Here is a 26,005-nt window from a genome sequence, read left to right on the forward strand (position 1 = left end):
GCAAAACAGGCTTAACTTGGGGAAATTAACTGACTTTATCATGAGTCAAATCAGAGCAGAATAATGAGAAATAAAAACGAAATCTTAAAATCCACTTCACTCCTGAATTCTCTACTTCCTCCCCTCCCAGCCATGCAAGAGAATGACAAATGGGGGCTGCGGTCAGTTCATCACACATTGTCTCTGCTGCTCCTCCCCCCCCCCCGGACAGTCCTCCAATGAACACGTTCACTGCTCCAACATGAGTCTTTGTCCTGGCGTCAGCTGGGATTATTAATTTTGTTCCTAGTGACTGGGTACAGTGCTGTGTTTTGGATTCACTATGAGAATAATGTTGATAACACACTGATGTTTTAGTTCTTGCTGAGCAGGGCTTACTCTAAATTAAGGACTTCTCAGTTTCCCATGCTCTGCCAGTGAGCAGGTGCACAAGAAGCCAGGAGGGAGCACAGCTGGGACCTGAATTGGCCAAAGGGATATCCCACACTATATGGCATCATGCTCAGTACATAAACTGGGGGACTTGGTTGGGAAGGGCTGATTGCTGCTTGGGGACAGGCTGAGCATTTGTCAGCAGACTGTGAGCAACTGTATGGCTGAGCACCACTTTCTTCTTGAGTTTTATTCCCCCCTCTCTTATTTTCTTTACCATTATTATTGTATTTTATTTTATTTCAATTATTAAGCTGTTTTTATCTCAAGCCACAAGTTTCACCTATTTCCGATTTGCCTCCCCATCCCACCAGGGGCAAGGGGGTGCATGTGTGTGTGAGGGAGTGACGGCACGGTACTTATTTGCTGTCTGGGTTTAAACCACAACAGCCCTTCCCATGGGCTACACTTAATCAACTGCTCCAGCTGGGCTCCCTTCCACAGGGTTCAGTCTTTCAGGAACTGAGTGCTCCAGCATGGGTGCTCCATGGGGTAACAGGTACTGCGTCCTTCACACATCCACCTGCTTTGGTGTGGGGTCCTCCAGAGGCTGCAGGTGGATCTCTGCTCCAATGCCAGTCTCCTGCCTCACCATGATCTTAACTGCAGGCTCCAGGGGAATCTCAGCTCCATCACCTTGAACACCTCCTCCCCCTGCTTCTTCATTGACCTTGGTGCCTGCAGAGCTGTTCCTCTCACATATTCTCACTCCTATCTTTGCAGCGTCACTGTGCAGTTTTTTCCCTCCTTCTTAATGTATTTATCTCAGAGGTGCTACCACTGTCACTGGTGGGCTCAGCCTTGGCCAGCAGTGGGTCTGTCTTGGAGCCAGCTGGCATTGGCTCTGTTGGACATGGGAGAAGCTTCCAGCACCTTCTCACAGCAACCACCCCTTCAGCTCCTCTGCTAGCAAAACCTGGCCACAAAACCCCAATATACTTGGATTTGAAGACTAGAATACTAGACATACCATTTGTTCTTTTATCTCCCCTTTTGCCACACCGATGTAAAATGCATCAGTTGAACTATGAAAGTGGAAGTAGACATAAGACAAGTCTTAAAAAGGGAAGCATTTACAGAAGACAATGTGCAGTAACATCTTGAAAGCAGATGCACTTTACCTGGAGACAACAGTTTCCCATTCCAAAACCCATAGCATCCATATATATGTAGTCTGGCTTAGCTGCCTTTGCTGCTTCTCCATCATCATTAGGAAATGTTTCAATAAAAGGTGATGGCGTGTTCTTATCTTTAAATACTGTGTGGAAAATACAGGCACTCAGTAACTCAGAGCATGAGACTAAACAATTATTTTGAAAAAGAACAAAGATAAGACTGAATTTACTCACTTGGTACATTTATCACAACCTTCTCTCCTCTTCGGTGTCGAATGTTTCTGGTCAGCGTACTACAAAAGAAGAAAAGTTTTTTGAATTATATCAAATTTTCTCTTTATGCAAATATTTTTGCAGCTACCTTCTCAACAATTTTTAGGGTTTCAGAATGTCAACTTTCTATTTATTTTGAGCATTTTCCTTCAGGAGGCTTCTTTTCCTAGTTGTAAGATAGACTGTAACATATACAACACTGAATTTTTCTCCAGTAAAGTCAGTCTTATTTTGATGGACTTCACAGTACTATGCTGATAAAACAGTCAGAAGTAAAAGGCTACGGACCTGAAGAATACAAGAGCAAGTTAAAAGGTATGCTTAGTTTTTAAACAGAATGATTTTCATAGTCCAAAGTCTCACCTTACAGTGAGAAGTACATGGTCCATTTCAGAGTAACTAGGCCAAGCTACTGAGTACAGAGATGTCACTGTGACACACCTAAGCAAGAGCTGGATTAACTGTGATGGAAGCATTTAGGCACAGGATTTCAAACTGGAAACCAGTTTGCAGTAGCAAAATCAACACTTTTTGCACCATAATAGCGTGAACTACTACATAAAGTTCCTTGAATTTAACAGTGTATTTTCTTAAGACACTTTGAAAAGAAAATACAGGTCATCACAACCATTTCTGTCCAAGTCAAGTCCTTGTGATATCTGCAGCAACTAGCTACTATTCCAGTAATGCACAGAATTTGCAGGTTTGTCTATGATATTTAGGCACAGAAAAAATACTCAACTTCTCAAACTTCACAAAAATATTCTTACCTAAATCTAGGATGTTTATTGATGGCTTCATCTGGAAAAAAGAGGGATTTTGAAGCTCCTCCTTCTACTGGTGTTGGCTTATATTCCGGCAGTGTAAACCCAGGACACCCTAACCTATGTAACACAACAATGAGATCCAAGCTGTAATGAAAACAGACTGTGATTTTAGAACGGTCGGATGATCAGATTAGTATTCTAGTAGACAACCAGCCAACAACCAGCTTCTGCAGTGGTTAACACAGCCTTTTTTTTAAAGAAACCCCACTAGTCTATCATTAGACAGCAAACATGGACATTTTCAGTGGCTGAAGCAGGAAACTTCAGTACTGTGTGGGGTACACACACATTCTAGTGTGTTAGTGCTTGTTATTAATACTGACACGCAGCTGCATTCTGTGCTTTAAAGTTTATCTAGAGGATACAGGTTAACTGCCAAAGTAATTTATCCAGTTCTGCTCTTAACAATCTACCCCTTTTAAAATACATACTTAACCAACTCCGTAAGAATTAGTGGTAGTTTCAAGTGGTACACATATCCTAAGTCTTTTAACACTTCTATAGCTCTGGAAACCCCAGTGAGGGGAATGTCATAAGCAAAGAAAAATTGCAGCTATTAGGTGTAAAATGCTGAGAGATATGCAAGATAATCAGAATACACCTCTCCCCCTCGGGAAACTCCATTTTAAGTTTCAGAGTCACCTGAAACAAGAATAAGCTTTCAGTACAGCTGAGACAAAGGAACATTTGACAAGGTTGAGGTAAAGTAGCAGATTAGTTTCTCCATGTTGCACAGTAAAAAGGGGAAAGATTGTGTTATCTTGAGAGGCTCTAGTATTTAGATGGTTACAAAAAGTTAGCTGATAAAATTACAAACTACTCAAAACATCAGGAAACACTCACATTTCCGAGAACATTATTTATGCTCAACACAATTTCAGTACTTCAATATTGTTTCTTCTTCCTGGTTTCAGTGTGTAAGTTGTCCTACAACTTGTAAACCCAACTTCATCACTTACCTAAATGCTACACTGTGAACTGCAGCCCTCCAGTCCTCAAGAAAGAAAACAATTTTCTGGTCCAGTAGTGAGGATTCACAAATTTAGGAACTAGGGACACTCATTTAGTATCTAAGCTAGATTTTTAAAATAATTAAGCATTTTCAAATCATTCACTTTTAACTGAGTTGTTTTAATTTGAATAAGCTTACTTCTTTACTTTTCTTCTGTCTGCACTCTAACAAGTTTTTTTGTCTTTTCAAATGCACAGATTTTATTATTACATGTGTACATGCACAGATGCACACAGGCGTACGTACATGCTGTTGTAGAGACAATGTGGCAAAAAACTTCAATCCCATGAAACCTCAGAAATATATAACCTCAGACTCCAGTCACACCAGCAGGGACTTGAACGGCAAGATAGCAAAAGGGAGAAATAATAAACTAAATTAGGCTACCCTAGGGACAGCAATCTCTGAGGGATTGACCCCTAAGTAATAAACAAACTACATTTCATGATTTACTGGCTTTCACTGAAGTCCCATGTACCGCTCCTACAGTGACGTAAAAAGTATTTATCTGTATCTACAAAGTGATGAAGAACTCTTCTCCCTTTAGTCCCTGCAAGATTGGGTCCAAAATGTTTGTATGTAAAATTTATTAAATGACATAATGTAGTTGTAAGGTTGTAGGGGAAAAAAACCCAATTCTGTAATACACTGAGAACTACTTAACCACTTTAATAAGCTCTTATTACATCTAGTACCACTAATAAAGTGAAAGTAAATTTTGTCAACAGAGTGTTCTTAAAACAGCATTCATGGGGCATTATGCAGACATTTTGGCACCTTTACTGCTAAGTCATATTTTGTATTGTTCCTCCTCTCAGCAAGAAATTTGGGCTATCACACTCTGTATTACACAAGAAACTAGCCAGTAAGGCCAGCTGCTTCTCTTCTACTGCAGAGAAACTTTTTTACCATTATAAGCATAATTACCTTCATTCGCTTCACTGACCAGGCTACTTAGAATGAATGTAATACATCTCTGCCTAGAATTATATTTGAAAGGAATGTCACAAAATACAGTTTCTCCTAGATAATGAAGTTCATCCTGAATTTAATTTCTTCAGTAACGTCTTTACAACAATAAAAAGGATGAAATCTATCCTTTCTAAGGGTATTGACCCAGGAGAGATGCTCTCCTTTCTAGATTCAGTAAGTAGAGTATTATATAATAGAAGTACTAAGTCCAAGTGCTCCAACCGACCAGAAGCTTGCATTTAATTCAGCGAAAAAATAGTATTAAAAATTGATCAGGTTAGCCATGTTTTGCAAAACTGCTACTTATAAAGATCAAAGTTTGCAAAATAGGTAAAGAGAAACCTTTTCTATATAATTTTCTGTATCAACTCAAGAAGGCGGACTACTCTCTACTTAGCACTTTATGTTACAAATATTCAGTAGTCTCTCCTAATACAAAATCGTCACAGGTTAGAAGCAACCTAAAAATATAGAAGATGCTTATTTGCTTGTCTCATGGCAAGAAAAATTTTAGGAAACATGAGTGGAACATCAAGCCAAAGTATTTTAATCAAATAATATTTTTCTCTGTTCCATTGAACAGTTTAGCTATATGCAGTAAGGAGAAGAGGAAACATGGCATTACACTTCAACAACCATCTCACCTTGGAAATGATGTCACTGTGCAAACAGCCTCATTTTCTTTGAGTACAGAAGCAGCCTCTTGCCGTCTTTTCCTCATGTTGTCTTGCACAGTGTTGAATTCAGACATGGTTCCCCCATATGGCTGTCCAGGTGTCCCTTCAATCATGTAACTTCCATATTCTGGTCTCCAGAGTGTTGGGTGACTATGATGAAAGAAGAGCGACATTTAAATATTTGTGCAACTTCAAAAAACATTAATTATTTGTGAGAATTTCAGAAATTAATACCACTTGCGAGAAAAATCTCCTATACTTGTATATTTGACAGAGGAACACAATGTACCTTGAAATGTAGCTCACCATCAGGAAGTGGTGAAAAGAAAGCAAGGCGCAGTTTGGCAGTAATAGCGCTGCTGTGTAGTACAATAAGCAGAATTTGCCTACACCAAAATTGCAGTCACCCTTAGCATCTATATCAAGCTTTGTTTTTCGGGGTTTTAACTGGAACCAGAAAATACAGATCACTGCTGTTTTTCCACAGGAGAGGATAGGGAAAAACATCCCTGCCATTCTTACATCTACATTTCTAGTTCTTCCAAAAATGGGAGAGTGCTCCTACAGACAACAGGCTTCCCCTATACAGCCCTCACTTGCTCCTATAGTCAAGAGATACGGGAGCAAGTGCACACACATGTATATTTTATGGGACATGGATTACTGTGTACACACAGACACAAAATCAGAGCAAGACAAAACAAGTACCCGCACTGCAACTTTTGTGGGCTCATCATTACATCCTCCTTTATTTCAAAGCATAATACAAAAAGTGCACGGACTGCCTGCAAGTCTGCTCAAAATCTTTCACTTCCTGAACCCCAGATTTATCTGAAAATATCAGTATCTGTGGTTTACAGTTTTACCAAGAGCAGACTTGAATGTTAAGCCAGGTTAACAAAATTTTGCACAGTATCATAACAGGAGGATAAAAAAAAAAGAAACTGGAAACAGCTACTCACTTGGGGTTTACCTTCTCCCCCTTGTCTTGCAGTGTTTGAAGAACTTCTTCACCACAGAGTACCAAGCGCACTTTCTTATTTTCATGGTCAAATTTTACCAACATATATTCCACCTTGTAAATAATAAAAACAAAACAAACAATTAAACAGTAAGGTTTTGTTCAGACACAAACACATTGGCACACAATTTTAAGCATCAAGTGAAAAAAAAGAAATCACACTGAACTTCATGTAAGTTTAAAAAACATCACTAACTATGAATGCAGTAAGCAATCCTAGCAAAGACGGCTGCAGGCTTATTTCATCTTGAATAAAGAATGGAAATGCCTTGAAATTTCTTACCCTCCATTTCTAATTGGAGACACTTCACAAAAAAACTCCTGAATTTGTATTTGCCTTCACATTATTTTTAGACAAGAAAAAATTAAAACATGCAAGCTATATGCAACCCACAAACATTTCACTGTCATCTCATCAGTCTCTGCTGCTGACAAAAAAAAAAAACCCAGACAAACAAAACCACCAAAAGTCGTTCTACAAGACATCCATTTACACCCATCACTTGTGGCAGCTATTACGGACTAGCACTGTGTCTCATTTTCACCACAGAAAGCCCACAGCTGTTGGTGACAGCATCAGTCCTCTCATTATGACACTCCAGCTCTTGGCATAGCACAGTGGTTTTCACCGCTGCTTGATCCAGCTTTGGTGCCACATTTTCTTCCCCTCCTGCCCAGCGCCATACCTCGCCCCCACAGCTCTGCCTCCTCGCCCCTGTCCCTACTCCAGGCTGCAACCCACACTAGATCCAACAAGCTACTCATGACAGCAGTGCTGCATCCCAGCACTAGAGAATATGTTCCTCCAACAGACATTATCTGAAAGCAGCCAAACCTGGAACACCCTCATCTCAAACTTCCTGATCTCCCTGCACACTTGCTGTCAAAGCTCCCATAAAGACTTTCAGAGTGCTACCCAGCACAGCAACTTAACAGCTGCTTATAGCCCTTCAATACTTATGGATACACTCTATTTGCTAATACCTCTAGGTCAGAGGATGCTTAGCAATGTTCTGGGAAGTGTAAAAGACAAACCAGCTCCCAGGTGCGATGTGTTGCCTACCATGTGGAAACAGAAGTCACACATGGAAATGCATTGCCAGAGGATGGGCTTTCAAACCCTGGTTGGACCAGCAGTTACAGGCAGTGCCTTTTGTTGGAGGCTCTCGAACCACTGCCTCCAAGACTTCCAAAAATCATCTAGTCCAAACATCAATTTATAGTTAAAAATTCAGGTTGCATTTTCACAGCTAGGACTATCACTGTGCTCCTCAGTTTCATTTTCCAACACTGTCTAGAGCCACATCCCTCTGTATTTAACAAATGTGACTGCTCCAGTCCCAGGAGTTCAGACTCACACAAGATGCTCATGGTTAAAGTTGCAGCATACCAACTCATGGCAATTTCTATTTTGTACAGAAGTCTGATGAAAATAGGAAAGCAGCTTGCCAAAACACAGGGAACTTGTGCTGTATTTCACAGCACACTGTAAAGCAGATTTGTGATCTTCACGTTCTTCGGCTGCTTCAGTGTCCATGGAAGAGTTATTGCTTACTACTGTGACAAAAAATACAATCCTCTGTTGGGATTTGTGATTAAATCACAAGCAGTATTATCCAACAGTGTTTGTAATTCTACAGAATCTGATCAGAGACAAACTCTGGAAGGACTCATCCAGCAATTATACACATTTACTGTATGTTTTCTAAGTTCAAATTTTAACCTCTTAGAGAACAAATGATGATTTCTAGTTTCTGTGCAGATTGCACTTTCTTGCACAGTATATTCTGTCAATTGTGTGTATTATGCCGCAATAATCTACTTGCGATAACTACAGACTATAGTAACCAGAACACAGTCGAGCACTGATTTCGTTATTACCCAGCAGCAGTCTCTCCAGTGTCATTTGACCCTACTATTGGAAAGAAAAAGGGACTTCAAGTTTCCCTACCATGTTCAACATCATCTCCTGCTTTGTAAAAGTATCATTCTCACTAGGAGCTGGCCTAATCTACAAGGGGTATCCAAGTCCACAGGTGAGAGTCATACAGATGGATACAGAAAGGGCATCAAGCTGGACACATGCCCGGCCTCCTCCCAACATTGCCTGTAGGAATGGGTAACAGAAGGGAGAGCACAGGAACTACAGCTGCTATCGAGGGACCCAAAAATTGAACACTTGTCCACCTTTACATGAGTATGCTACTGTGATTAGCCGCCTTTCCTAGAAATCCCTCTCCAAATGTAGCTGTAATGAGCTGGTGGTGAGAAGACTGTACTTTTCTATAAACCAAATTAATTGCAAGTTTCAAAAAAAAAAACAAACCCAAAAAACAAACCACGCCAAAAGTGTAAAGAAACACTAAGCCAAGAAGGCAAACCCAAAGAAATCAAAGTGCTTCATGTTTCAAGTACAGTAGAGAATATATTGCATTTATCCATTCCAGCTTTAGAAACAACTATTACTTTTGCCTCCACAAACATTGACTAAATCTTCAAAGCTTAACACACGGATGATCTGCCATTAATTTTAATGAGAAAAGAAAAAACTTCAGATGACTGCCAACAGTTCTGAGTAACCCACAGAGCATCTTGACAACAGAGGGACTGGCTGAATGGGCACCCTTAAAGAATGTAATTTCAGCTCATTAAAAGATTTTAGCCTACAGCTACAAAGAAAGAAACAAATTCAGAGTTCACACACTTTTACACTCAGCTTCAGGTCATCATTCACAGACTTCTCACATGTTTTTTATCCACAACAAAGTTCAGAGAAATGCAGCCAAGCTGAGAGAATCAGCATGCCTGGCAGAGATTCTAGTCCAAAGGGCAAATATAAGGGGCTTCACCCAACATCCATAATTCATTATTTTGCTGAGCTCTTTAGAGTTCACTTTTCTCTAAAATTTTAATTAGGCTCCTTAGCAAGAAGCAAAATACACATCAGATCAAACTACTGATGCAGATGGCTGACCAGCAGCCTTGCTTAGAGCCAGTGAGGACAATGTGCCCTGTCATGGTAATGAAGGTGGCCACTTTGGACCCATGCTTCCAGTCAGTGCTCTCATCGTGCAGCAAACCCTACACATCTCTGTCTTCTGGCTGGCACATGCTGCAAGGCTGCTGATGACAGGACATGGCCTCCCAGCCTCTCCCTGCAGACAGACATGCTCTGCGCAACCTCAGTGGACTAATCTCTCCAACCACCCCTGGGTCTGCCTGGCTCGCAGAAGTTCTGTGGTACCTTACCAGGCAAAGGAACAACAGTTTGGCCAGCATGGTTGCAAAGTGAAAGCCGAAAATCCAACACCCCACCCACATCCCAGAGCAAGCCTAAACAAATTATTGTTCACAGTTAAATGCATTAAAAAAGCAAATACATTCTTAGTTAAAGCAAATACTCGGAGTATAACAGAAGTACCCATGAGCCAACACAAGGAAAAACTGCTCTTTAGTGGGCTCCTTCCTCTTAATTACTGGCTTGCAATGTAACTTCATCTATAGAGCACTTCCACGCCAGCTCCGCTCCACTCCATTGCCGAATCTTCTCAAGAAGCAGTATGCTCCATTAGTTTGCTAGCAGAACAGCACCCAGAATGGTGTTACTTCACTTACTATCACCTTTTCTCACAGTTGGCTACCAAGAAAATTTCAGGCTTTTGAAAATTCTTTGATACCGCCTCTGTAAATACAAGTGAGATCTTGAAGCCTCTCACTGTGGAGAACCACAACCAGTCTCTACTCATTAAGGCAAACAGTTGTGCTTGACTTGTCTGGCGGCAAAATGAAAGATGACAGCTCTCTGGAAATGGGTAAGCATGTCTGAAATTGTGTTTGAATGCCTGAGTTATTTAACCATAATTACACATATTATTTCTGCATAAAGTATGCCTCTTAAAAATGAAGGGGTATCAGTGAAACAACCCATTAGTAATAATTCTAAGGAACAAGGTGGACCGAAGCTGCCACCCACGCCACACTGTTGTCCCAAATGCAGGCTTGCTGCCCTGGGTGCAGTGCCAACACCAAGATGAGGTATTTCTATTTAATCATAGAATCTTCAAGGTTGGAAGAGACCTTTAGGATCAGCAAGTCCAACTGTCAACCCACCACTGCCACCGTAATTCCTAAATCACTAAACCATGTCACCAAACAAGACGCAGATTCCTCTTCAACACCTCCAGGGATGGTGACTACCACCTCCCTGGGTAACCTATCCCAATGCCTGACCACCCTAATGGTGAAAATTTTTTTCTAATGTCTAATCTGAAAGACCCATGTTTCAGCTTAAGGCTGAATATTTCTTTATTCTAATTGGTGCAAAGCAAGGAACTTGGTGATAACCCACAAAAGGCTGCTAGCTCCCCTATCACCAAAGCTTTATACCATTTATACGTTTTAGCAATTGACTAGATTAACTACAAGTTACATAGTTCTCTTACTAATTCTAGCTTCTGTTGGTTAAATAATTCTCTTGCTTCTCATCCTAATTAGTCTGCATGCTCAGTACTTCTCCTGAGTGGGTGGGTTTCTTGAGTCAGTGGACCAAGGTGGTGGGAATCTCTCCCTGCCTAAATTACCTTTTACACAGTTGGAACTGATCTCAGCACAGTTGCTGAGTTGGCTTTGTTACTTTCTTACTTACCTTGGGAGTTCTGCCAAATGTCCTTGTGGCCCGTAAATTCTGTGTCCTTTGCGCCCACTATCAGTAGTACATCCTTCTCCCCAAGCTTTGCTAACCTCTCTCCCTAGACCTAAACCTTAACATGGCAATTCTACCAACAAGTAATTTATCTTTCTAATGCATGGATATCAACATCATATCATCGTCCAAATACTTGCCCTGGTAGTGGTCTGCTTCCCAATGTGAAAACCTGTCCTTGCACACTCAGTTTAACACCATCATGCTAACTACACAGGGAACAAAACCTATCTAATAGTTAAGAGTAAAGCCTCTGCTGTAGCATTGAACTTTAAAATCTTTTTAACATTCAAAGTGTTTGCCACGAGGTACTTCTGCCTATGAAAACACTGGTAAGCACGAAGTCTGGACCTCTGTAAGCTCAGAAGTAAGGTGCCAAGATTATATAATAGAAAAAAACCAGTTTATAAGAATCATTTGAAGAGAAGCTTTTTTTAAGAGAAAAGCAATGAAGAAAGCATTGCTGCATGCTTTCTACGTGTGAAAAACAGTACCTGCATTAGCCTTGTACCACGCTCCTGACCATTGATCTCAGACGTGGATGCCTCATCCCTGGAAGTGTTCAAGGCCAGTTTGGATAGGGCTTTGAGCAACCTGGTGTAATGGAAGATGTCCTTGCCCATGGCACAGAGTTTGACACGATAATCTTCAAAGGTCCCTTACAACACCAACTATTCTGTGATTCTAAATAAATCAGATCATAGGTGACTCATGGACCAGTGCTGTTTCTCAAGGACAATCTTAATGACAGCTTCTTTCTCCTTCCACTGGACAGCTATTGCCACATGTACCTGGAGAAATTTTTAGCAGTCTCCTCACATGAACCTTCCTTCAGGCCTGGAGCTTTAAGAGAGATTGAAAATTTTTCCTGAACATCCAATGAGGTCTCATGGCTATCGTTTACTGTTAACAAAAGCCACTACCAACATTTAAGTATTTTCACGCAGTTTGCCTCATACGCTTACGTATACAGCAGAAAATACCCCTTTCACTAGTTCTTAAGCTCACTTATGGAAAAAACAATAGCTCCTCCATATATTTATTCATCAGTTAATGCATTACTAAAATACCATTATCATTAAATGACAGTCTAGAGGAGAATAAAGTTTTAATAATCTGACTGTTCAATGAAGAACCTCTGCCACAAGTTTTCAGTGTTAGATGGAAAAAGCAGATTCTATTCTGTAGGTACAAATACTTCTGACGGATGTAAAGCATAATACCCAAAGTCGGTTTTTTTGATGCAGTTATCTTCTCACCACTGCTGTGATAAACATGGAGCCACAGAACTAAACAGCTGGTAATGTACCTTTAATTAAAGGTTTACTGTCTTACAATAAGTCTAACCCCTGAGGGAGCAAATTTCAAAGGAAAGCAAGTCTGGAAGTGCCACAGAGGCTGGTTACCCTCTTTCTAGCCAGCAAGCCCCCAAACTGTGCACTGGCATGAGGCAAGGCATTTCCACACTCATGAGATTACCATGGATGTTCTCTGCTACAGAAATAATTTCAAAAATCTGCAACAGGAGAACCAAGATTAAAATGTAACGCCCAAAATGCTTAACTTTGATTAAGCAGATTGGAAGTGGAAATCCAATGAAAAAAGCATCATCTTCAACTCTAAACAAAACCAATTCATAGAAGGCATGTCCCAGAAACAAAACACAACTCATGTTTTACATTACATTGACAAAAAAAAAAAAAAATTAGGAACTTCTATGCCACATTAAATATTATCACAGACAAAGAAAACAAAGAGGATGCAGAGGCTCTCATCTCAGCCAACACAGCCAGCCCCAGCTAAGCGCTCTTGCCTGTTCTCCCTCCCATGTGACAACATCAGGGCTGCAGATTTTTTTGTGCACGACACAACGTGACTAGAGAACCTTCTGCACACACCCCAAACCAGGAAGCTGGCTTATTGAAAACTAAAATTGAGAAGTTATAACCATTTGCATGATTCTAAAGAAGTAAGATGTGGTGCATTACAGAAAGAAGTGTCATCTTTGACTTCTGTACAGTGTAACACCTGAGGTTAGTATTATTAAAAAGACTAGGATCATGTTAACTTTAGATTTCTGCAGCAAAGACAACTTTTTTATTAATTCACCTGTGAAACAAAATGCTCCAAGCTTCTAATTTGCCTTTTGCATCAGAAAGAAAAATAAAAAACCTGAACAACTGAATATACAACATCAACAACAAAATCTTTCCTGCACTCATCCTTCTGATTCACCCTTTCTCATACTGTTAACTAAAATAAGGTATCTGCACAGCAAGAAGAGGTCCTGAGGGAAAAAGAGGAATTACAATAGAAAATATCCCATGACAAAACCACAGCAATCCACTTGATAGCCACAGAAGGACATACACTGTGAACAGAATATTTTGTTATCAGAAATACACAAACAATAGGTAGTTTAAGCTTCTCTTACTAAATTCTGAGATTGGGAAGGAGGAAATCAATGTTCACCATGGGGGTGGGTCAATATTTATGACCAACTGCAGCTTGCTTTAGGGAAAAAAAACTCCTAAACCCCCCCCTAAAAACCACCACACCAAAACAGCCCTAAAAAAACTCAAGCAAGCAAGCAACCAACCACACACACAAAAAAACCCTAAATAAAAATCCAAACAAAATTCCACACAACAGAAAACCCCCAAACTTCCAAAGTGGTTTTCGTTAATTACAAAATTAAATTTTCAAAGAGCATCTCAGTATAAACTCATCTCAGTGAGTCTTGCACTGTCACATGCACAGTGCATCTGGCAGTAAAGCTCTCAGGTAGGTCACTGGTGCTGCACTACAACCTATATACATCTTATCACCTAGCCACTGGAAGAGCTGAGCAGAGGGAGATGAGCAAAATTATAAGCCATCATGGGGTTAACACACTGTGCATGTTTTGAAAGCAACACGGTTTACTTTAGGTTTTCCGTGATGCCAGGATTAAAACCAGGCAGAAAAAGTAGTTTCATGAGAGTCAGTTGAAGTACCCAGAGAATGAATTAACATGAAGATTCTTCACGGGCACTTATCTTGCTCAAGTCAAGATTTAACGAGTTATATTTCCATGCACTAGTGTATTCATTTTAGAGGTTGCATACATACACACTCATGGCTGTCAAGCAGCATAAGCTGATACACTAACATCATACCTTCAGATCCAGCCCCAGAAAAGCCACTATTTGAAACAGGAGGTATCCATACAAAAAGTATTAAGGAAGTTATAATCTATTTGTAAACAAGTAATTCCACTGTGCCTTTATTTAGCTCAATAAAGCTCAGAGAGAAAGAGTGAATAAGCAGACACGTGACAGATAACGAAATCATTCACGAGTGCTGCTTCCCCCCAAGTGGCCAGCAGGTGAGCACATCGATCAAGACAGCTCCATTGAGATGCATCCGCACATGCCACATTTGGCAGAGGCCATCATCAGGAATTTCTGCATGAAAAAAATTCAAAGACATATTCTGTTTGGGGAATTTTGCTGGGGGAGGGGGAGACTAAAAGCATTTGTCTTAAAATGACAAGAATGCAAAAAAATTTCTAAGACTGCAGGCTACCATTAGCTTTATTATAGGCACAAGATTACCAGGAACAGCTTTTAGAAAGGCAATTTCTGCACACTGGTATATTGCAGCAGTTTGTACAAAATGAGAATGTGAGATCATCATAGTACTGAGTATGAATCTGTATTAATGACTTGGATTAATTTTTTTTAAAGACCACATATTATTGACATTCTGGAAAATGCAACAACTATTTTTTGTGATTCTGTTTTACTTATAACATATAAAACAAAGAGCTAGTTAGAAAGTTTCAGATAAACATTAAAGAAACCCCCCCACAACTCACTATACAATTATCTGAGTGGTTTGGATAGATGGACAAACATCTTGCAGCACGTAAAGTTTAAAGAAACTGTAATAAACTGTCTATTCTTGTCCATGTAAGTCGATGTCTATCTTGGCTTCAAAGCTATCATGCGCCATCTTGTTCCACAGAGCATCTAGGCTTTGTAAAATATGCAATTATCTTAAAAGGACATCTGCTCTTCTAGCCCATTAAGTTAACCAAGTTTCTTGTAAAATGAGAAATGAACATTACCTTTCTGTACACCATGATGCTCTCTGAACCTACTCCATCAGTTCTGGTCCTTTCTTATCTCTTTTTGAACATTTTTATGAATGTGCATCTGTCTCTCACCAAGCTTCACTGGTTGTCTTCTAGCAAAGAGATGATGAAAACTTCATCTGTGTACTTATTTCACGCAGCTGGTGAGCTAGATTCACCATTGCTATAAAATGCCCTAGATTTTGTTCCTGGTTTTTAATGGGTGACAGACAAACTGGAGCCTCAAACTGCGTGCATATGAACCCAAATTCACTTCCTTAATATGCAGCAATAATTTTACCAGTCTGAAGTTCTACAAGCTGTAATGTAACATCTCTGATCATATAATTTACACCTTGCTACTGCCCTGGAAAAACCCAAAAATGTAACAGGCTAGAAACTGTAACAAGACATTAATGCAATAGGTAGCTTCCTGGGAAGAATCACTCAAGAGGAAATAGAGCTCTTTTCACAGCCTAACCTTTCATTACGGAAAAAGGAGAAAGCTTTCAAGAGAGTCATGCATCTTCTATCAGAAGCAACACCTTTGGGACATTCTGGTAAGAAACCTCTGGCCTCTCGTAGCTCCTGAGAAGGGCTACTTTGCTTCTTGCATGAGGAAGTGCTCATTAGCACATGCTCATTTTAGTTCTCATTTAACTTATTTACAAGGTATAATTAAAAAACTAAAGGATAAGGAGGGGAATAAATTGAGTGTACAGGACAAAGATCAAAAGAAGCTTAAAAAGGACTGAGGTAAAAGGAAGGAAAGAAAACAAAATCAAACTAGAATTAACTCAGATTTCAACTTGCAAGCAGTGCAGCAGTACATTTTTCTTGCTGCCTCATACACAGCATTATCAAATCTATTTAAAGGCCTCCAAATTTCACTTCAAGTTTCCATTAAGAAAACAAATTTTTAAAAGTTGAAGATGCTTATTGTATGCTAGGTCCCCACTTTGATGGGAACAAGACTCATACACAACAAAAGAGTCATTACGTCCAATTTCACTAAACAAGGCTGAGCAAGTCAGATTCCCACTTCACTCACATGTACTTTAAAATAAACTGTCATGTTTTGCCCATGCTTGCTTTCTACATATCTTCCTTCTGAGATATCCCTCTGGCAAACCTTTCTTAAACTTTCTTATGCTGAAACAGCTCCTCCTCAGTATTTACAGACTGTGGAAGACAAGTATTACATGCACATGTGCATACATATGTAAACATAGTTCGGTGTGAAATGCTGTGACTCATGGTTGTGTGTACGCTCAGCACAAAGCAGCAGCAGTGAGCCTTGCCAAGGGCCAGCCATTCCACTTGTCTGATCCGAGTGTCCGCATAAAGCTCCAAAGGGAAATTTAAGCAACATCCGTCAGAGGAATGCAATCAGCAGACAAGAGGCACTGAACAGCACAGGAGACAAGTAATGCACTGGCACAGAAAGGAGCTTTTTGGGACAAAAGCTGGGAAGCTGCAGAATAGGCTAGCATCTGCCAAGCTGCACAAATTAATAGTTTCACATAGTATCTGCTAACTCTACTGGAGTACTGAAAAGTTGCAGGTTTTTGATTCTGCTGCACAAAAATAAAAAAATAAACAATGATTACAACTCTGCAACCCCAAAGTCAAGCATACATTATTGGATGGAAGAGCAAGATGAGAACACAAGGAAATCGTACTTGTTAGCATGACAGGGTCTCACCAGCAGATGTAATTGTTGCCCAAACTTTGTGAGCATTAAGGCAATGAGAGTAAGGGTTTGATGACGGATAATAAGATAGTTCACTCTATTGTATTCTCCACAGTCAGGAGAAGTCAAGCATAAACAGGGAGGTCAACTGTCAGTTTTAAATGAGGTAGAAGGATGATTAAGAGGCAGAGGACCTTCACCTGCAAATACAGATTTAAGGAGACCTTTAGAAAGCTTTTTTTAAAGCAACTCTTACTCTGTTACACTCATATTTGATTGGCTTTTATTTTTTTACCATTACAAAGGCTTCATGGTTGTGGAAAACAGAGTAAAAAAGGACTTACCTCAAAACAGACAACAGCTCTTGGTTCTATTAACCCTGCAAGCAATAAAAGAGCTAACTTTTCAAAAGGCAGCAGAACTAGTGGTTTGACCTTTCCAGCTCTTTACTCAGGAGAGGATGGGAGCACTAGGGAATGCTACCCCGCAATGTAAGCTGTGATGCTGTCCCACTCCCTTCAAAACAGATGCCACCACCATGCTCTGTTAGCACTTAGCCTTAATACTTCTGTCTGGCACCCAAGAAACAGCACATGAGGATTCTCCACAGTTTCATTCCTTTGGAACTCCAGGGAATGGAGTCCCTAGGAGGTTACAAGCACCCCAAAGGACCCACACAGTTCTGTAATGAGTCTTACAACACGCAGGGCAAAGTGGGAGTCCTGTTGAAAACAAAACCAAAGCTAAAGGCTGGTATCTACAGTCATGAGCAAACACAGTATTTCCTTTTCACAATGGCATCACCTAGATGAGGAACAACCTTTAAAGTATTCACAGATATGCCCTGAAAGACAAACTCAGTATGTGCTACTGAAGTTGGGTTTTTTCTCATAAACATTCCTTAAAAAAAATTTAAAAATACATTTTTCACTAAACACAGTCACAGAAACGTCTCTTGAACACAAAAGTAATTTTGTTTATTCTGATTTTATCTCTACCATTACATGAGGGCTGTCATCTCCATTCTTGATTTCTATCTTCAACAAGTTTTTAAAACAATTAAACACCCTCAGGCTATGACTTTTTACATGAAGGTCAAAGTGCACAAAAGACTTTTTATGAAAACTGTCCAATTAGTCAGTTGATTCATCTAAGCTGCATATAAATGTGGCGCCACTTTCTAACAACTGAGAGGAAAAATGGAAAACAAACGTACTGCTCTCTGCATTAGCCTATCTACAGCACAGCTCCAGTAAGTTATGGACCGAGGTATGGTTTTGTGTTTGCACAAGAGCAGACTGGCTACAAGTACCTGGGCCTTTAACACACTCCTAAATGCTGTGTTACATAAAAATATATAACTGCATAACACAGCAGAACAAAGTTGCCACACCTAAGTTTATCAGCGTTTGCTAAAATGAAGAGGTAGACAACGACCCAGGTTACCTGACCTCCTCTGAATGTTCACAGACATTTCTAATACAGCTCTCAGCTCCTTATCAAAATCACATCTGTAAATGATACTGCTCTTAAAATCCTGCCTCCTGCCATGCTGCAGCATGGTAGAAGAAAACTGTGAATCTCCTTTAACACAACGCTCCACTATTTACCCAGCATAACCACTTTGTTCAGTATGGTCCCCAGGCCAAAGGAAGAATGAGGCTCCCAGAGTCCAGTCTCACCATACGGCTAAGATTACCAAGTGATCAGCTGCGGGTGCTGCAGGCACTGGTTGTACTTTCCTCCACACACTCCTGCTACTTTCCTTACATTAAGCAGAGCTTGTTGGGTCTACCTGTGAAAGAGCTGAAGCTCTGCTGAGAAAACCAACCACCCTAAAAAACTGAATGGAAGTAGTTTTCTGCTGGGTTAACTTTTTGAACTCAGATGGCCAGTAACAACACAAGGCAGGCAGCAGAAATGCGAGCCTGGAACACAGGGAGGGAAGCTGAACCAGCTTCCTAGTGGGTCAGCCTTAGCTATCTTGTGAAATCTCACTCTGAGAAAGCAAGGACAATTAAAATCTAACACCCATTGAAAAACGAGTACCATCTCTTAAAGATTAATGAGGAAACTCTCTAGCTAAGTATCAGAGCAACAGGAAGACTCTGTCTATATTCCTGGACTCAAGACTGTGAGGCCGTTTTGTCAGCATAACTTCAGTCATACAAGACATGTGGAAACACAAACATCAGACAAGGATAGATAAAAAAAGTATACTTAAACTTCCTGAGTCCACACCACTCCAGCTGCAAAACCCTGTGGTGTAGACTATACATGCTTTCATTAAACAAATTTCAGTAGCCAAGCCCCCACTCACTCATGGAAGCAGCTCCCATGTGCTGACGTTTGCCCTGCTGTTAAGTGAATTATGACAGGGGTTAATTTAAAAAAGAACAGACTTTAAGAGACAAGTTCTATCAAGGCGCACACAGTGAACAGCATTTTCCTCTGTGAAAGAGCACGTGTGAATAGCTGCTACTACTGGAATAAAGTTTTCTCACAAATGCCTTTGCTGCTCAGAAAGCAATCTGTGCATGAGACAGAGATGCAATGTATCCGGGTCTGCTCTTCCAACTTCCCTGCAACCTCATCTAGGAGAGTTCAAATGACCAGTGCGGGATCTCACCAACACCACAGACAAGGAGAGCTTCTAGTTCAGCTCACGTGAAGCTGCTCCCTGTCTCCTGGGGAACTGATCAATGGAGGAGGCAGCCTTTGCTCCTCGCAGAGTGCTGTCAGGCTGTGGCACAATTGAGCGCAGGTTTACAAGGCAACACACCTAAGACTAAAGTTACAGTCCTCGGGCACAAAGCACCTGTAACAGTGTTCAAGTCATGACCCGAGCGATCATCCTGATCCTTGTTCAGAAGGCAGCCTGACGGGTACCAAACGCCCAGGAAACTCTGGGGTAAAGCAGGGCTCAGCAAGTCCCTTTCACACAGGGACACAGGAGGAACACGGCGCGCGGCGAGAGAGCCGCCACTGCAGAGCCGCCCGCCCATCCCCGGTCCTGCTTTCCTCCCAAAAACTGAGTCTGAGTCCAAGGCACTCGAGGCATAAACACGCTTTACTCAGACTCATCAAGAGAGCATAAACAGACTCCGGAGAAGGAGCGAGTGCTGCCGAGCAACACCGCCCCGGGAATACACCTCCCGAGGGGCTGCCCGGGCAACCAACTGGTGCCAGGCGGAAACACTGAAAGTTGTCCTAGCGCTTCAGAACCGCGGGTGATAGCGGGGCAGCCGTGCTGCGCAACGAAATGCGGCGAGCGCGTGTGTGTGTGTGCGCGAGGTAAACAAAGCCCCGCCGGGCAGCCCGCAACGTCCCCTCCCGCCGAGCGACCGCGGCCGAGCGGCCGGGCCCGCTCCGGGGCACCACGGCCGGCACGGCCCGACCCGCGCCGCACCGGAACGGCACCTGCGCCCGCGCCAGGGGTCGGCGGAGGCCACGGCGGAGGCCGCGCCGGCAGGGGTTCACCCACCTCGTCGCCCCACTTGAGCACGTCCTTGTGGCGGTCGCGCAGGGCGCGGTAGATGTGGAGGAACTGGAGGATGCCGTGCCGCCGCACGTGCTCCGCGTACCGCCGCGTCTCCTCCCAGCTCAGCGGCGAGCCCTGCGACAGCAGCCCCATGCCGGCCGGGAGGGAGGGAGGGAGGCCAGGGAAGCGAGCGGAGCCGGAGCGGAGCGAGTGCGCCCGTGCGCGGTGCTCTCGGGGCCGCGGGTGCCCTCCCTGCCGCGGCGGCGGGACCGAGCCCGGCGCCGCACGTGACGGCGGCCGCGCGTCACGCCGTGACTCAGCACTTTCCGCCGGCAGGCGCCGCCCCCGCCGCGCCGAGCGCGGGGCTGAGCGCGGCCTGGCGGCCCCGGGGCGCCCCAGGCGCGGAGCCGCCGGGGAAGGAGGGGAGGGAACGTCTCCGGGGAAGCGAAACCCGGGGAGCCACGGCGTCGGCAGTGCCCGTGAGCGCCGCTGCTCCGAACGCCCGGCGCACGCCCCGGGCACGCGGGAGGAGGCGCCGCTCGCCTGCGCCAGGCGACATGGCGGCGGGACGGTGTCCCCGGCCCGGCGGGGCAGGACGCGCCACGTCCGGCCGGGCCGGTGTTCCTGGGGGAAAGGGACCCTCGTGGGCCTGAAAGCGCCGAAATGAAGGTGCTGATTGAAAGGCCCCAAGGCGCGGATAGCGTGCGAACGCTGCTGTGTATTTTACAGATCAGAGCACAGTGCAAAAGCGTGATGCTCGGAAGGGGTGGAGGGAAATCCAGAGAGGTCACACCTCATCCCCCATAGATCCTCCTCTGCATCTCTCCGGCTGCGGAGACCAGGTGTTGTGGTATCAAGCATAAGCCCAGCTCGTGAAGATGTTGAAAATGAGTTACCTGGGAATTGTTCTGGAGGGAATTGAGACAGCATTGTCTCAGGAAAGGGGATACGGGGGCGTGTCAAGGCGTGTATTTCACATTTGATAAAATGTAGAAGGCCTATCAGTGCTAGTCTTTACTAAATGAAGAGACAAAAGGCACTGAACGTTAACATGGAGGGAAAGTTTCTCACTGCTGAGAAGCAGAAATTCATTACTCCTCGAGCCTCGTTGTTACATCCACAGAGCTTGTCATAGGCTGCAGGAACAAGCAGGGCTGGTATGTAGTAGGATAAACTAAGGCTTCGAGAATTAGTAAGGTATTTTAATTGTCATATAGCCCACTAATGGATAAACTATATTATTAGATATTTCATTAACTGAATGGCTATACTTACAAGAACTGCTTAATTGTCTTTATTCCAGGATATGAGATGTCTAAAGGATAGAATAAGTTCCCAAGATAGTAGACTAATAAAACTAAAATGCATTAGTGGAAGATATCAAATATTGAAGTAAAATGACTCAAAAGTATTTTTAATAACCAAGTTTGTACACAAAGGGAAGCACTGACAGAATAAGAACAATCAGTAATCATTTAAATTACAAATATTTAATTTATAATGAGCTGGTTTTTAGGAGCTCGTTTTTTTAAAAAAACCCTGCATGTTTTTGGCTGAAATTGTACAGGCCAGCCTGATTGAAAGCAGTGCTGTTGCTGTAACTATTGTAGATCTGGAGATGGATGGTTGAGTTAGTTTGAGGGACAAGAAAACAATCTTTTCTTCTAGCTAAAAAATCCCACAGCCTTTTTTATTTTTGAAACATCAAGAGGCCAAAAGTCGCACACTTGGCAATGGCATTCTGATGAGGCATATCCCTGATGTGAAAGCCAAGTACTTTATTTCAGATCTAAGGGGACAAAGGGATTTCATGCACTGCCCTGCATGTTTGAGGGCAATTGCACCAAAATATCAAGATTCCATGTAGGTGCCACCATGCTGCCATCCAGCCTCAGCTTTTCCACACCTTTGAGTTAGAGCTGAAGCACCTGAGGAGTCCTGGCAGTGACAAGTAGCACCTGAAAGCCAACAGCTGTGTTAGCCCTTTTCTGGCTCTTGGGGCAGTGAGCCTGGGTCTGGAGCAAACCTTTTTGTATCAGATCAAAGTTAACATTATCATCTTATGAATCTGGGCCAGCCTGTCTGTATGGTTTAGGGTCTGTGCTCTCGGTTCACTTGGCTGACAGCAAGAGCCCTGTGTTACTGAGAAACTTTTCTGGAAGAATTGGGTATTTGGTATGATCCCAGCTGCTTTGAGTGTGCTGGTGTATAATGGACTGTAAATATTTCCAGCAACATACACAACATTTCAAAATTAAGATCAGTTTTATTATATCGCATGCTGCTATTATGCAGTCTGTACTCTTCAACTGACCACTAATGCTACTCTTTAACCTGCAATTCAAGAGCACATTTTCAGTGTCTTGTCTTTCTCAATATTTAAACTCAGCTAATTTTTATGTTATTTTAGTGCCAATATCTGCTGTATTTCTAGTTCTGTGTGCTTAGTCTTATCAACTGTAGAGCTAATACATTGTTTATAACAGAAAATCAAGGTATTTTCCTTCTGCACCAGTAAAACTGATGTAAACTCTTCTCACACTGTAATGTCTAGCATAACAGTGTGACAAGTCAGCTCTGTTTATGAAAAAGCTGGAGCTTTTTCCCCTCCAGCTCTAATGTATGTGTTCTGACAGTGCGGGCTGATCCACAGTGGAGGACTAAGCCACTCTAAAGTTGACAGCATCACATGCAGAAGTGTTCATTTGCACATTGCCTATGACTTCAGGACTAACCACCATTGTATAATATCTGCCTATATGCTTAATGTTGTATAATTATTTCCAGTACACTGAGTATCATGTATAATTACTTCCAATGCACTTAATATGAAAAAAAGCATCTCTGAACATACAGGCAGTACTTTGGATGATATTATTAGTTTACTCTGTACCCATATCCCCAGCCCCAAGACTTAACTAGTTTTTCTGAACAGTCCAAAGGAAATCATTGAGGGAAAAGGCTGATGTACTTGTAATTTGGTAAGTTGTTCAGAGAAGAGTATGTGACTTGCAACCTGTACAGCAAGGAGCTGTTTCACATGTTCCTGCCTTTCTCCACAGAGGATAACTCACTTTGTGTTTTGAATAGCTGCAAAGCTATTCAAACAAGCTGCCACTAAATCTAAATAGAGTAGCTTGGCTCCTTGAGAATACACCCACTGGGAGAAAGATATGTAGACTCATAGGTGAGACCACTCCTACAGAATCCTTTATTTTACTGTCTGTCATTAAAAGTAATAAGTAACAAGCAGATGTCTTGTGATAAGGCTGTTATTAGAAGGAAGAAAGATTTGTCTTACTTCATGAATCATCTGCAAAAACTTTTTAAAGCAGCTTTGTTCAAGGTGATTGTTGAGTTGGCATTGCTGTATATTGTGTTATTCTCCGAGTAAAATGAAAAGACTTCAAATGAAATAATCCACTTTCAAAGTTTTGGAATGGTATGTTTGGTAGAAAAAAAATCATTATGGTTTTTTATATCAAAATGTTATGCTTCCAGGTCTATAATTTGTCATGTGCACTTGTATCCATCCACCAGAATTGACTCAGGTGAGCAGCAGATGCAATAACTGTTTCCTTTTGAGTGAGGAGGCCTCCAGGCATTTCCTGAGGCACTGGAGAGATCTGTGCTCAGGCAATTATTTTTTGATGCAGAAAGTCTTGCTGACTAGCAAGTTGGAATAAATGATCTATCTGGGGGGAGAAGGAAGTCAGGACACTGAAAAGATTCAAGTGAAGGATCTTCTGATGTATCTTGCAGTTAAAGTATTCCTGCTCTGCATTGAGAAATATGATTAGTGGGGACTTATTCTGGTCTAACTAATAATGCTTATTCCTCTCCAAACTAACTTCTTAATTAGTGTATGAAAGACATTGTTGTGGCTTGTCAGTATAGCTTTAAAATTTATTTTTCTTGCTGTTACTTGATGTAGAAATGACTGTTGTAGCATTAAGTTATGGCATGAGTCTCAGTGGTGCATTTCTAGGATTTTTTTGGTGACTTTTCATTGATAACAATTGGTTTTGAGAGTTGGAGTTTTTTACTTCAGAAAGGATGAATTGTGCATTTCAGTCTATAAAGTTTCATGCATTTATGTAAAAAGTGAATATATTCACATTGTTTCACCATTTTGGTCTGTATTAGCATGTTCCTTTTGCAAGGAACTTGAATTTCTCCTTTCTGAGTAGCCCACATATTCTTTTGCTGTGTCTGTGCACAGGACATGATTATGGTGCCTTGACTGAGTCGGGCATCTCTAATCATGCCATGAATGCTGCTGGCAGTAACAGCAGTTGTAGTGTGTGAATTATTCTGTGTGCAAATTGCTGAGCTGCTTCCTCTCAGAGTGGTCTGGCATGGTGACTGATGTCCCTTGCATTCTGTTCACCTTTTCTCCTGCTACTACCAGTTCCCTTGGAGGTGCACTCTCCTATCAATTCAGCTGTCACTGTGTCCAGGTCTGTCCTAAAGAGGCTCCTTGATGATGTCCACAAGACACAAAGTATTCCAAAGAAAGCAAGAACTTCCAAACTATTTTCCAGTTTATTTTCTTTCCAGCATCTTCTAAGATGGAGACCCTTTATTACAGGATTATCTTTATATTCTTTCCCATAGGCTGACCTGTGGGGTTTTTTTTCTGAGAAGATAACTGTCTACTATAAAACAAAAGAATGCCAGGTGCTCAACAGCAAAGCCAAAGACTGATTACCACCTCATCCTCTGCATGCTGAGTTGTTGTCTTTAATGCATCACTTCGTTCTTTGTGAATATCAGAAGCAGTGAAATTCATTTTTAGACATAAGAAAAACAGGGGCTGAGTGCAAAGTCCTTCCAAAGATTTTGTTGATGATTAAGCTTTACAAAAGCCTGAATTCAGTGTGCATTTTAACAAAGTGACTGAGTTCCTTGGTTACTTGAATTCCCACCTCAGGCAGGAGTGTAGGAATGTGCACTTTTTTTGCACACATGTATCCTCTTGAAGGATGATACACCAGAAAGTCCTAACTCCATCATCAACATCTCCTGAAAAGAATCCACAAACCCACAAATATTAGTTGAATGTGGGTTGGAACACTCAAAAGTCAGCTGAAAAGCAGAATAAATAAATCACATTTTTCCCTTTAGCAACTGTGTCATCTTTCTTGCCACACTCAAGCTGTAGCATATTTTTTACAGAAAGAAGTTTAGCAGCTTAGAATAAAGTACTGATCCTTAGTGAAAAAAATAGTAGAATTCCTAAGTAAGATGCATTAGTAGCAGCTTTTGTATCTATTTTAATACCAGTTTTCAGCCTTCAGTTTTTTACAGGCTGGGAAGTAAAAGCAGAGCCAGTGAGCTGCACTGCCAGGTATACCCCAGGCCACCAAAAGCCAGAGGGGCTGTAGCACTGTCTTGTGCTCCTGCCTTGGTGTGGGCCAGGACGGGTGGCCTGGGCTCAGTGGTCCCTCCCTCTTGGAGGCATATTCCTCTACCAGGCAGCGACCTAGAGCCACAAGCTGTTCCCATCCTGGGAGCAGCATGATGTGCCTTAATGTAGTGAAGTCTCCCTGCCAGAGAAAACAGACATCTGAGAGCTGTGTAGATACTGTATATGAATTTGATTCTTCCATACCCGCATTTCTTCAGGTCAGGTCCAGCTCAAGATACTGAACTGCCACAGTATTAAATCTGCAAATCTGGT

General features: G+C 42.0%; 1 protein-coding gene across 3 annotated transcripts in view; it reads right to left on the reverse strand.

Annotated features, from left to right (window-relative positions):
• The window catches only part of GCLC (glutamate-cysteine ligase catalytic subunit), a 37,099-nt gene extending 16,500 nt beyond the window's left edge, over positions 1–20,599 (reverse strand). The window contains exons 1-6 of one of the 3 annotated variants that reach the window (XM_048298189.1): positions 20,326–20,599; positions 6,271–6,383; positions 5,276–5,458; positions 2,591–2,731; positions 1,782–1,840; positions 1,554–1,690 (exon numbers count right to left, since the gene is read on the reverse strand). In XM_048298189.1, the coding sequence (XP_048154146.1) occupies positions 1,554–1,690; positions 1,782–1,840; positions 2,591–2,731; positions 5,276–5,458; positions 6,271–6,383; positions 20,326–20,475 (783 nt within the window). In that variant the 5' untranslated portion in view covers positions 20,476–20,599. The remainder of the gene's footprint in view (positions 1–1,553; positions 1,691–1,781; positions 1,841–2,590; positions 2,732–5,275; positions 5,459–6,270; positions 6,384–20,325) is intronic. The other 2 variants (XM_048298187.1, XM_048298188.1) reach the window with 2 other exon arrangements.
• Positions 20,600–26,005: the final 5,406 nt, after the last annotated feature.

This window comes from Corvus hawaiiensis, chromosome 3 (genome assembly GCF_020740725.1).
Source record: "Corvus hawaiiensis isolate bCorHaw1 chromosome 3, bCorHaw1.pri.cur, whole genome shotgun sequence".
NCBI classification, from domain to species: Eukaryota; Metazoa; Chordata; class Aves; order Passeriformes; family Corvidae; genus Corvus; species Corvus hawaiiensis.